At 32.9% G+C, this 13916-nt stretch overlaps 1 protein-coding gene across 1 annotated transcript; it reads right to left on the reverse strand.

The window, feature by feature from the left end:
- Positions 1-6358: 6358 nt before the first annotated feature.
- LOC6035682 (transcription initiation factor TFIID subunit 5) lies at positions 6359-8612 on the reverse strand. The gene is made up of 2 exons (XM_001845764.2): positions 8423-8612; positions 6359-8365 (listed from the first exon to the last, which is right to left on the reverse strand). The coding sequence occupies exons 1-2, from the start codon at positions 8483-8485 to the stop codon at positions 6470-6472; spliced, it is 1959 nt and encodes a 652-aa protein (XP_001845816.1). The 5' UTR covers positions 8486-8612; the 3' UTR covers positions 6359-6469.
- Positions 8613-13916: the final 5304 nt, after the last annotated feature.

Raw genomic sequence — 13916 nt, forward strand, 5'->3', positions numbered from 1 at the left:
TTTCCTCTGAAAACGATGACATTCCTTACAACAATGCGCCAACAACTCGGAAAAGACAACAACAACTAATTTCATAACATCATAGCTTAGGTGGCACTTCGACGTCGTCGTGCTATCTTGTCGCACCCGCCATTTCGACGTTCCGAGAAAAACGCGTTTTAATGTTTGACCTTGAATAAACAAAAACGAGAACACGCGATGCAAACAATAACAAACACGTTTTGTTTGGTGCGTCAAACGCATTCTGACCTAAAATTCCTTTGGCCAGTTGTCGCACTTACATCAATTTTCATGGAGTGACAAGGTAGCACGACAAGATTGAAACTACTTTCATATGAAAAGTGACACAAATTTCCGGAGCTTTTTTAGTTTTCAATGAATATCTCAGGATTGAAATCGAATTTTGAGGATCTGTGAAGGTCAAAAGATGAGACATTGTGAGCTGCACGAAATGGCGTTCTTAACTCAATTTGGCCCAAAATGCATGTATGAAAAGTTAGCACGACGGCGACGACTTGAGTTTAATCTGGCGAAAAACCACGCTCCATAAAAAAAAAGTTGAAATCTTGTATGAAGCAAAAGCCACGTAGAGGGAGGAGGGGGGGGGGTTGAAAATTTCAAATTTGTCAAATTTCAAGAGAAAAATTCATGTTAAGAAGTCTAGAAAAAGAAGTTACAAATTACCCTTTTTAAAAAAAAATAATATGTAACCAGAATTGGGTCCTCTAAAACTTAACACAGAATAGTGGTTCGCAAAGCGGTCTCAATTTAGAGATGTCAAAGCGGAACCAATTTGGTTCCAAGTATTGTAATCGTACTGTAATTTACGGAGGTACCAATCGAGCAAAATCCTTTGTCTTATGCAAGGGTCCTGATTTTCGGTTCAATGAACAGAAACCACTCACTCATCGCCTATCCATTCGTCGCCTATTCCAACCCGCTAGCATTCATGAGCGAATGAGTCTCGCAAGCAGCCAGCGAGTGGCCCGAACTGTTCACTCAGCGAACAAATACATCGTGAAAATATTTGCCTACTCCGTCGCTCGACGATACTCACACACTACCATGCTCAGCGAAGAGCCACTCTCACAAAATGCCAGCGCGGCAGTCTTTTTGTCTTCACGCCCTCAGTTTGCCATCAATTTGATTTTTCTTGGTGGAAGTTTCTTTGAATGGTGCCTATAATGTTATGAAATCAAAATAAATGCACAATTTAATTGATAACATTGATTTTAGGCAACCCAAATCAATGAGTATAACGCAGCGCATCAAAGAAAAAATGTTTTCAGTTCAGAGTGATCGGAGACGATCGGCCTGTCTGAACCGTTCGGAGACTGAGCCGATCAGAGAGAGAGAAGAGTAGAAAAGAGAGTGTTCGGGAAGTAGGAATTCATCAGGGCAGTATCGTGTCGCCTGCTATCTGTGCTCGCGAATGGAGTGGTTGATTTTGAGCAATCAGGACCCTTGGTCTTATGCTCGATTGGTACCTCCATTTGACAGTTCTCGTGCTTCGATTGGTACTTTTGGTTTGAGATGACCTTTCTCTAATAAGCTCCAGGCTCTCTAGTCCGTACTGGACATGCTGCAGCTCGTTCCAAGGATACCATAGTTAATCCACCGTTAAAAGTTGTCTTGTCATTTTTATTTTTTTGCCGAGTTCCCAAATGAACCGGTTAGGCTAGGTTCACCAATAAAATTGGTTCGGCTTAAGCCTCCTTTTGTGGTTCAATCCTGGTTCAGTGAACCATGAACCATGGCTTAAGCCAGGCTAACCCGGCTAACGAAAACTATGACTATGCATAAGTGTTACGGTGCAACAATGCTACCGTGTAACACATATAATGATGAGACATTGTTACACCGTAACAGTGTTACACCGTAACATTGTTACACCGTAACATTGTTACACCGTAACATTGTTACACCGTAACATTGTTACACCGTAACATTGTTACACCGTAACATTGTTACACCACAACATTCGTTGCAACACTGTTACGGTGTAACAGTGTTACGGTGTAACAGTGTCACGGTGTAACAGTGTTACGGTGTAACAGTGTTACGGTGTAACAATGTTACGGTGTAACAATGTTACGGTGTAACAATGTTACGGTGTAACAATGTTACGGTGTAACAATGTTACGGTGTAACAATGTTACGGTTTAACAATGTTACGGTGTAACAATGTTACGGTGTAACAATGTTACGGTGTAACAATGTTACGGTGTAACAATGTTACGGTGTAACAATGTTACGGTGTAACAATGTTACGGTGTAACAATGTTACGGTGTAACAATGTTATGGTTTAACAATGTTACGGTGTAACACTGTTACGGTGTAACACTGTTACGGTGTAACAGTGTTACGGTGCAACACTGTTACGGTGCAACACTGTTACGGTGTAACACTGTTACGGTGTAACACTGTTACGGTGTAACACTGTTACGGTGTAACACTGTTACGGTGTAACACTGTTACGGTGTAACACTGTTACGGTGTAACACTGTTACGGTGTAACACTGTTACGGTGTAACACTGTTACGGTGTAACACTGTTACGGTGTAACACTGTTATGGTGTAACACTGTTACGGTGTAACACTGTTACGGTGTAACACTGTTACGGTGTAACACTGTTACGGTGTAACAGTGTTACGCAGTAGTAGATTTAGGGTTGAACAGTATCATGGTGTAACAGAGCTCGCCGTTTAGCCTAACATTCTTTGATCAGGTTCAAGCCTGGTTCAAGCCAATGGTTCATTTTGGCTAGCCTCGCCTGGTTTGAACCAAACGAACCATGGCTCACGGCGCTCGTTGAGCCTGAGCCGACGATGCTTGCCGACGTGTGGAGTGAACCTGAACCAGAAAAATGAACCTAGCCTAGCCGATGGCTTAGGCTAGTGGGAACACTGTTTTTTTGCATCAAAATGAAAAACTAAAGAAGGGATCAGAAATCGTTTTTAATCGTGTTTTCTACAGTTGTATACGAAAAATTATTTAGAGCCTTATTGCCTATAGGTATAATTATTAAATTTTCAATTTTCAGTATCAACAGTTATGCAAAATTGTTTGCTCTTTTCAATAAAATAATTCAAAACAATTATAATCTGGTCTAAAATACGAAGTAAGGAAAAAATATTTATTTTTAGAACTTTTCAAAAGGCAGCTTTTCAGAATACTTTTTTCATGCTGTTTTTTTTTCAAGAATTATTTTTTAAACTCAAAAAACCTAAAAAAAATAAATTCTTTTCCTCTCGGTACATTTGATCCGGTTTGTGTCGTCCCATAACAGGATCCTGAAGCCCTATGTAATTTTTTATGTAGAATGGAAAAAACATGATTAAAAACCAGTTCTGATCACTTAAAAAATTAGCAGATACTTCGGTATATTATGAATATTCTTTATTTTTCATCATCCATTCGTCCATACAAATTTCTATCAAGAAAATAAAAAGAGAGATCTGAGCCGGTATCATGGAGTGAAAAAACGCATTTGAATGTTGAGCATCATTATCCAATTCCCATTTTGATATAAAAACAAAAGAAGATGTTTTGATGATAACAAACGATGAAAAAAGTTTCTTTTACTAATACTTGGTCATCCATATTTAATAAAATACCCTAGGGGGTGTACAGAGTCAAAGTATTTACTATTCGTCAATATATTGACGCAGAAATCAACATACTAGTTAATTTATTGACGAAAAGTTGAGCCGGCGTTCCCATCGTGTTATTTTGACCTTAAATTTGACAGCTTACATTTACTAAACAAAAACAAGGCAACATGTTCGACGACAACAGCAACAACCAGTGGCCTGATTTTCTGCAGTTTCTATTCCGGTGTGCGAGTGCCCCGACCTGCCAGCTGCAGGAATCGGCGCTGCGGACCCTCCGTTCGATCCGGAGATGCGCTTTTTCTATTCTGTTGCACAACAAGGAAGATGCAGCTTGAGCCAGACGTGGAGGCCGGTTGGCGCCATTTGGAGAATGCCCTGGCGATGGTGCGCAAGCTGGCGGAAAAGTAAGTGCCCTCATTTGTTCCGCTGGTGCTACAAATGATTTCCAAATCATTGATGGCCCTGCTGGACAACGACGAGGTGCAGGACAATGTGAACAGCAGAACTTTGGAAGCCGCACAGCCGGACTCGAGGACAAGGCATCGGCTTGCAAAATGTTGATTTGCTACGCCCGTGAGCTAAAGAATGGTTTTGCAAACCAGGACGAAAAGGTGATCCGTGTAATGATGCCCATGTTTAAGTTCTACTTCCACTACAGAGTCCGTACAACTGCGAGCGAATCTCTGGACGTAAAATCCAACTTCTCCATTCACTGGGCACGTGCATCGAAACTCTTGGAGCCATGGTTTCTCGAAGGAAGCGATGAACGAAGTGCTCGCCCCTCAGCTCGGCAATCTCCGAGCTCCAGCTTGGGCTTCAGGACCTTCAAATCTTCGTGCCTAAAGGGAAATTATCTTGACACAGTACAAGTTGCCGTCACTCGACTTCCTTCATCTCTAAGTTAGTGAAGAACTCGTTGCTCGTTGACAGAACGTCCAGCAGCATGCCGATCTCCGGTGTCCAGCAAGAGTTCTACACGCACAGGCAGTTTGCCCAGAAGTGTTCTTCTTGATGTTCAATCTTCGCAAGTGTCACTTCTTCTCGAATCTATCACAGGTTTTACGTAATCCCCTCTATTATCGCTTGCCCTCGAGTACCAGATTCCGGACCCACTATATTATCACCCGCTATTGCTTTCTCTCTAGCGAATCTCCTTCTCCGAGTCCGGAACATTCCCAGATCTGAAAAGAAGACGGTCACCCATGTAGCCAACAGTTCTGTGAGTTTTTTTGGCCGTATTCTTGATCGAATCCATCGTTGCGACCAAAAACCCGGTGAAAATTGTTTCTCTGTTTCATTTCAAACTTGTTTTGTTTTGATTTTAATGACATTTCGACTGGCCACGCTTCTTAGCTCATGGTGGGATTTCGTCAATATATTAACGAAATGTCGATGCGTTGACCAATTATCTTAGTCTATTGATAATGTATTAACCTATCTGTCCGGCCCCTAGAAAATACCATTTCCGTCATTATATTTAAGAAAAACAAACATAACTTCTTCGGCAAATGTACATGGCGTCTTTTTCATGATGCTTTTTTTTTTTCGCCGCGAGGTTAATGTAGTCTTTTATCTGACAGGTTGACAGGGCTATATAAACAAACACTGCTGATACCAAAGATTTTGTTTATGTTACTTTATTTAAAATCATTATTAAACAGAATTTACTGAAGTAACATTTGCTCGTTTTTGGTGGAGAGGTAGCTTATTAGGAGTTCTTTCAGAATATGTAATAACCCAGAAAGTGTCAAAATGTACATGATGCCTTTTGAAATGTTGCCGTCGATTTCACTTTTAACTCCTTCCCTCCCAGAGCAAAATCGAGATTTTTACGTTTTTCACCATTACTCGTATCTGGGTCGACCAAATTGGATAAAAATTTTATGATTATAAGCCAACAATCTATACAAACTAACGCAGGTTGAACCAGGTTGAAAAAATGCATGGCTGCAGAGAAATTTAATTTTAAAGACAAAAATTAGTGGTGCTCTGGAGTAACCATGGGCGTTAGAGGGTTAACATCTCGATATGATTCGGTTTCTTCGGCAAAGTGTTGAATATTTATTATGGTTGAACAGAATTTAACGTGCAAACCAATACCAACGCAAGAGGAAAAAGGGTGAACCTGAGCGGAAAAATGTAAACGTCATTACAATAAAACGAGCGATTTTAGCATCACGAGGTTTTGCTTTCTTCGATTTAATTCGCAATTCTTCTAGGTTGAAACTATCCTAAATTGATCACAACACAAAGTAATTCGTGTTGGAGTGATGGTTCGACAAATGTAGTTCATACAAGCGTGTTGTACAATGGATTCTGCGGACAAAGAAAGAGAAATAGTGGAAGTGAAATTTGCAGCGAAGCTAATTCAGATACAGAATCAGTTTGTTCAGAAGTAGCGGATTGTGAACCCGAAATGCAAGACATTGAGAATGACGAAATGAAAACCGACAGCGACGAGAACGAAAGTGAAGCCTAAGACTTAAGGGGTATATTTCTGATGCGGTGCCAATCCAGAAAAACGAAAAGTGTTGCGCGTTACGTGACGATGTCCCATTTAGATATTAGTTAGTTCACGTCCGTGTTAGGGATGTAATCTGCAACGCAACAATTCAATGTCGCATTCGTGTAGGAAATTTCTACACAGTTTGAATGTTGAGTCACTTTGATCTAGCAGGTGACCAAGCGTGATCTCAAAATATAATGGATTTCTTTTAGTTCCACCAGTGATGTTGGCCACGATGCGGTGGAATACTTTTATTCAACCGATAAAATACCGGAAATATAGTGCTTATGCGTATCTAAAATTTCATAAATCATTTACGTTTTGAAATATGTTCCCCCTCACTCACCTCAAGTCGCCGAACCCTCGAACATCCCGACGCCGAGCAGCAAATTACGCCGCGTAAAGTGCAACGTTAGGAACGGCGTTTGCTTAGTGGGGAACGACCGCATCAGGTACGGCTCGCCGTCGCGCACGTCCGGATTGTGCGACACGTTCACGTTCTCCCCGCTGATGTCCTCGCACAGCTTGCTAAAGTCCCACAGCTTGAGGCAGCAGTCGAGGCCTCCGGTGGCGAGGACGGTTCCATCGCGGCTGAAGCAGAGCGCGTGAACCGACGCGGAGTGGCCGGTGAGGGCTGCGAGCAGATGGCCGTGGGCCAGGTCCCAGATGAGTACGCGACAGTCGGCCGAACCGGTGGCCAGGTAGCGTCCGCAGATGGAGAATGCAAGTGAATGGATGGGGGCCTTGTGGCCGGTCATTAGACGGAGGTGATTCCCGGTGGGGACGTCCCACAGGCGCACGGTACGATCGCTCGAGCCGGTCGCGACGTAGTTCGAGTTGGGGTGGAAAATGCAAACGTCCACGTCTGAGAGGTGGCCGGCGAAGATGCGCAACGGCTGGTGGGAATCGGTGGACCAGAGACGGGCCGATTTGTCGTGCGAACAGCTTAGGAAGTAGTGTCCGTGGGGAGAGAAACGAACGTCCCAAACCGGGAACTGGTGACCCTTGTAGACGACCACGCAGGTCCACGTGTGCAGCGACCACAGTCGAATGGTGCAATCCTCCGAGCAGGACAGCATCATGGTCCGATCGGGGGCGAACGCCGTCCTGTACACCGGGCCGCTGTGGCCGTGCAGCACCCGGCTGGTCTCCGCCTTGCGATCGTCCAACATCCGGATCAGCACGTCGTCCGCATCGCGGTCAATTTCCTTCAGCAGGTCAGCGCCCTTCATCTCGCGCAGCTTCACCGGCGAAAGTGACCAAACTTTGATTGAGGAATCCGAAAAGCCGATCGCAATCAGGCTCGAGTCCTCGCAGATATCGGCGCAAGTGACGGTGTAGTTCGCGTTAAGCAGCGTGTACATACAAACAGAAGGAAGACAGTCCGGTCCCAGGTTGACCCGCTTCGAGGACTCCCGAAGTGCTTTGATCTTTTCCATCTTGTCCACGTCCTTCAACTTCGGTAGTGGAATCCGATCCAAAGGCGGTGCGTTTGGGTCGGTTTTGGACTTTTTCGAAAACAGCGGATCTTTTTTCGGCTTCTTCTTCTTCGGCTTATCCGGCGCGTCCGGATCCATGTCGTCGTCCTCCTCCGGTGGAGCTTGCACCAGCGTTTGCACGTCCGGCTCCTTCAGCAACCCATAATAAACCTTAACTTTATTTTCCGTGCGCCGCGCCTCCCCCACCATGGCCCCCGTCGTCGCATCACATTGAGCCTTGTTCCGCGCAACTCCCTCATACAGATCAAAGTAAAGATGCTCGTTGACGATGTTCAAAATCACCGACGCCTTCTTCTCGTGCAGATGCCGCTTCAGCAGCGAAAGTGTGTCACGCGAGATCCGAATCGTAAACGAGTTCGACTTGAACGTATCCGTCAGGTCATTCCCACTCATCTGGTCCTTCTTCGTTATCATCGCCAGCTTGGCCAGCTCGTCCTGGTAGTAATACTCCTGCTCCGGACCAAACTTGCTGATAAACTTCTTCGCCTGCTCCTCGTGCCCGTTGTAAACCAACTCGATGTACATGTGCACCACCACCGGATACAAAATCAACCCCAACTCGTGCCGGTAAATGTCCAACGATTCCTCCACAAACCTCCGCAAATCCATGTAAGAATTCTCGTAAATATCCGGATCACCCTCACTCTTGTACGCCGCCAGCACACTGTTCACATCCGCTTCACCGGCAGCATTCTCCGGAATGTCCGACAAACTGGCCTCCTTCTTCAGCAAATCTTCCGTCCCCTAAAAAAAGCAAAACAAATCATCAAGCCACCACAAATCAACCAACCAAAAACTCACCTTCAAATTGTACTTTTTCAGCACAGCCAGAACGGCCAACAGGTCCGTCTTGCTTTGGGCCATGGTCGGAACGAACAGCTCACATACAATTCGTCCAATTTAGTGGGAAAACTATTGAAAACAATTCCGAATTTTCGGCCGGATCAGCAAAACAGACGCCACCACAGCACGGGATGAAAACAAAACTGATGTGACGTTTGGAAATGTCATAGACTGGCGAATTTTAGATTAAAGCCCGCCGGGTTGGAAAAATCCCGCTACAGTACAGTGGTCCTCAACCGGCTTCAACTTTTAAAAGAAAATATGAAAAGGTTTCCGGCAATGGTGGCCATGGTGTATACACATCAGCCATAGCTTTTGTACCCAGATTTCTGTTACAGACATTTTAGTATCTTCAACACTACGGGAACTATCGATATAATTTTGTATTCATCCCCTAAATTACTGTATTCGTAGTTAAATATTTACAAAATATTAAATATTTGACTATTTTTACAATCAGATTCTTATTGTGGATTTAGCCACGATATGGATGCACATACGGATCAACTTATGAAATAAATGCAATATATTTGGAGTGACCACCTCGTGAGCTAAATCCGTGGATCGTAGAATAAATTCTTAAATTCTTAAATTCTTAAATTCTTAAATTCTTAAATTCTTAAATTCTTAAATTCTTAAATTCTTAAATTCTTAAATTCTTAAATTCTTAAATTCTTAAATTCTTAAATTCTTAAATTCTTAAATTCTTAAATTCTTAAATTCTTAAATTCTTAAATTCTTAAATTCTTAAATTCTTAAATTCTTAAATTCTTAAATTCTTAAATTCTTAAATTCTTAAATTCTTAAATTCTTAAATTCTTAAATTCTTAAATTCTTAAATTCTTAAATTGTTAAATTCTTAAATTCTTAAATTCTTAAATTCTTAAATTCTTAAATTCTTAAATTCTTAAATTCTTAAATTCTTAAATTCTTAAATTCTTTAATTCTTAAATTCTTAAATTCTTTAATTCTTAAATTCTTAAATTCTTAAATTCTTAAATTCTTAAATTCTTAAATTCTTAAATTCTTAAATTCTTAAATTCTTAAATTCTTAAATTCTTAAATTCTTAAATTCTTAAATTCTTAAATTCTTAAATTCTTAAATTCTTAAATTCTTAAATTCTTAAATTCTTAAATTCTTAAATTCTTAAATTCTTAAATTCTTAAATTCTTAAATTCTAAAATTCTAAAATTCTAAAATTCTAAAATTCTAAAATTCTTAAATTCTTAAATTCTTAAATTCTTAAATTCTTAAATTATTAAATTCTTAAATTCTTAAATTCTTAAATTCTTAAATTCTTAAATTCTTAAATTCTTAAATTCTTAAATTCTTAAATTCTTAAATTCTTAAATTCTTAAATTTCTTAAATTTCTTAAATTCTTAAATTCTTAAATTCTTAAATTCTTAAATTCTTAAATTCTTAAATTCTTAAATTCTTAAATTTCTTAAATTCTTAAATTCTTAAATTCTTAAATTTCTTAAATTCTTAAATTCTTAAATTCTTAAATTCTTAAATTCTTAAATTCTTAAATTCTTAAATTCTTAAATTCTTAAATTCTTAAATTCTTAAATTCTTAAATTCTTAAATTCTTAAATTCTTAAATTCTTAAATTCTAAACTTCTAAAATTCTAAAATTCTAAAATTCTAAAATTCTTAAATTCTTAAATTCTTAAATTCTTAAATTATTAAATTCTTAAATTATTAAATTCTTAAATTCTTAAATTCTTAAATTCTTAAATTCTTAAATTCTTAAATTTCTTAAATTTCTTAAATTCTTAAATTCTTAAATTCTTAAATTCTTAAATTCTTAAATTCTTAAATTCTTAAATTCTTAAATTCTTAAATTTCTTAAATTCTTAAATTCTTAAATTCTTAAATTTCTTAAATTCTTAAATTCTTAAATTCTTAAATTCTTAAATTCTTAAATTCTTAAATTCTTAAATTCTTAAATTCTTAAATCCTTAAATTCTTAAATTCTTAAATTCTTAAATTTCTTAAATTCTTAAATTCTTAAATTCTTAAATTCTTAAATTCTTAAATTCTTAAATTATTAAATTCTTAAATTCTTAAATTCTTAAATTCTTAAATTCTTAAATTCTTAAATTCTTAAATTCTTAAATTCTTAAATTCTTAAATTCTTAAATTTCTTAAATTTCTTAAATTCTTAAATTCTTAAATTCTTAAATTCTTAAATTCTTAAATTCTTAAATTCTTAAATTCTTAAATTCTTAAATTCTTAAATTCTTAAATTCTTAAATTCTTAAATTATTAAATTCTTAAATTCTTAAATTCTTAAATTCTTAAATTCTTAAATTCTTAAATTCTTAAATTCTTAAATTCTTAAATTCTTAAATTTCTTAAATTTCTTAAATTCTTAAATTCTTAAATTCTTAAATTCTTAAATTCTTAAATTCTTAAATTTCTTAAATTCTTAAATTCTTAAATTCTTAAATTCTTAAATTCTTAAATTCTTAAATTCTTAAATTCTTAAATTCTTAAATTCTTAAATTCTTAAATTCTTAAATTCTTAAATTCTTAAATTCTAAAATTCTAAAATTCTAAAATTCTAAAATTCTAAAATTCTTAAATTCTTAAATTCTTAAATTCTTAAATTATTAAATTCTTAAATTCTTAAATTCTTAAATTCTTAAATTCTTAAATTCTTAAATTCTTAAATTCTTAAATTCTTAAATTCTTAAATTCTTAAATTCTTAAATTCTTAAATTCTTAAATTCTTAAATTCTTAAATTCTTAAATTCTTAAATTCTTAAATTCTTAAATTCTTAAATTTCTTAAATTTCTTAAATTCTTAAATTCTTAAATTCTTAAATTCTTAAATTCTTAAATTCTTAAATTCTTAAATTTCTTAAATTCTTAAATTCTTAAATTCTTAAATTTCTTAAATTCTTAAATTCTTAAATTCTTAAATTCTTAAATTCTTAAATTCTTAAATTCTTAAATTCTTAAATTCTTAAATTCTTAAATTCTTAAATTCTTAAATTCTTAAATTCTTAAATTCTTAAATTCTTAAATTCTAAAATTCTAAAATTCTAAAATTCTAAAATTCTAAAATTCTAAAATTCTTAAATTCTTAAATTCTTAAATTCTTAAATTATTAAATTCTTAAATTCTTAAATTCTTAAATTCTTAAATTCTTAAATTCTTAAATTCTTAAATTCTTAAATTCTTAAATTCTTAAATTTCTTAAATTTCTTAAATTCTTAAATTCTTAAATTCTTAAATTCTTAAATTCTTAAATTCTTAAATTCTTAAATTCTTAAATTCTTAAATTTCTTAAATTCTTAAATTCTTAAATTCTTAAATTTCTTAAATTCTTAAATTCTTAAATTCTTAAATTCTTAAATTCTTAAATTCTTAAATTCTTAAATTCTTAAATTCTTAAATCCTTAAATTCTTAAATTCTTAAATTCTTAAATTCTTAAATTCTTAAATTCTTAAATTCTTAAATTCTTAAATTCTTAAATTCTTAAATTCTTAAATTCTTAAATTCTTAAATTCTTAAATTCTTAAATTCTTAAATTCTTAAATTCTTAAATTCTTAAATTCTTAAATTCTTAAATTCTTAAATTCTTAAATTCTTAAATTCTTAAATTCTTAAATTCTTAAATTCTTAAATTCTTAAATTCTTAAATTCTTAAATTCTTAAATTCTTAAATTCTTAAATTCTTAAATTCTTAAATTCTTAAATTCTTAAATTCTTAAATTCTTAAATTCTTAAATTCTTAAATTCTTAAATTCTTAAATTCTTAAATTCTTAAATTCTTAAATTCTTAAATTCTTAAATTCTTAAATTCTTAAATTCTTAAATTCTTAAATTCTTAAATTCTTAAATTCTTAAATTCTTAAATTCTTAAATTCTTAAATTCTTAAATTCTTAAATTCTTAAATTCTTAAATTCTTAAATTCTTAAATTCTTAAATTCTTAAATTCTTAAATTCTTAAATTCTTAAATTCTTAAATTCTTAAATTCTTAAATTCTTAAATTCTTAAATTCTTAAATTCTTAAATTCTTAAATTCTTAAATTCTTAAATTCTTAAATTCTTAAATTCTTAAATTCTTAAATTCTTAAATTCTTAAATTCTTAAATTCTTAAATTCTTAAATTCTTAAATTCTTAAATTCTTAAATTCTTAAATTCTTAAATTCTTAAATTCTTAAATTCTTAAATTCTTAAATTCTTAAATCCTTAAATTCTTAAATTCTTAAATTCTTAAATTCTTAAATTCTTAAATTCTTAAATTCTTAAATTCTTAAATTCTTAAATTCTTAAATTCTTAAATTCTTAAATTCTTAAATTCTTAAATTCTTAAATTCTTAAATTCTTAAATTCTTAAATTCTTAAATTCTTAAATTCTTAAATTCTTAAATTCTTAAATTCTTAAATTCTTAAATTCTTAAATTCTTAAATTCTTAAATTCTTAAATTCTTAAATTCTTAAATTCTTAAATTCTTAAATTCTTAAATTCTTAAATTCTTAAATTCTTAAATTCTTAAATTCTTAAATTCTTAAATTCTTAAATTCTTAAATTCTTAAATTCTTAAATTCTTAAATTCTTAAATTCTTAAATTCTTAAATTCTTAAATTCTTAAATTCTTAAATTCTTAAATTCTTAAATTCTTAAATTCTTAAATTCTTAAATTCTTAAATTCTTAAATTCTTAAATTCTTAAATTCTTAAATTCTTAAATTCTTAAATTCTTAAATTCTTAAATTCTTAAATTCTTAAATTCTTAAATTCTTAAATTCTTAAATTCTTAAATTCTTAAATTCTTAAATTCTTAAATTCTTAAATTCTTAAATTCTTAAATTCTTAAATTCTTAAATTCTTAAATTCTTAAATTCTTAAATTCTTAAATTCTTAAATTCTTAAATTCTTAAATTCTTAAATTCTTAAATTCTTAAATTCTTAAATTCTTAAATTCTTAAATTCTTAAATTCTTAAATTCTTAAATTCTTAAATTCTTAAATTCTTAAATTCTTAAATTCTTAAATTTCTTAAATTTCTTAAATTCTTAAATTCTTAAATTCTTAAATTCTTAAATTCTTAAATTCTTAAATTCTTAAATTCTTAAATTCTTAAATTCTTAAATTCTTAAATTCTTAAATTCTTAAATTCTTAAATTCTTAAATTCTTAAATTCTTAAATTCTTAAATTCTTAAATTCTTAAATTCTTAAATTCTTAAATTCTTAAATTCTTAAATTCTTAAATTCTTAAATTCTTAAATTCTTAAATTCTTAAATTCTTAAATTCTTAAATTCTTAAATTCTTAAATTCTTAAATTCTTAAATTCTTAAATTCTTAAATTCTTAAATTCTTAAATTCTTAAATTCTTAAATTCTTAAATTCTTAAATTCTTAAATTCTTAAATTCTTAAATTCTTAAATTCTTAAATTCTTAAATTCTTAAATTCTTAAATTCTTAAATTCT

The sequence above is a fragment of the Culex quinquefasciatus genome, chromosome 2, assembly GCF_015732765.1.
Source record: "Culex quinquefasciatus strain JHB chromosome 2, VPISU_Cqui_1.0_pri_paternal, whole genome shotgun sequence".
In the NCBI taxonomy this organism is placed as follows: Eukaryota; Metazoa; Arthropoda; class Insecta; order Diptera; family Culicidae; genus Culex; species Culex quinquefasciatus.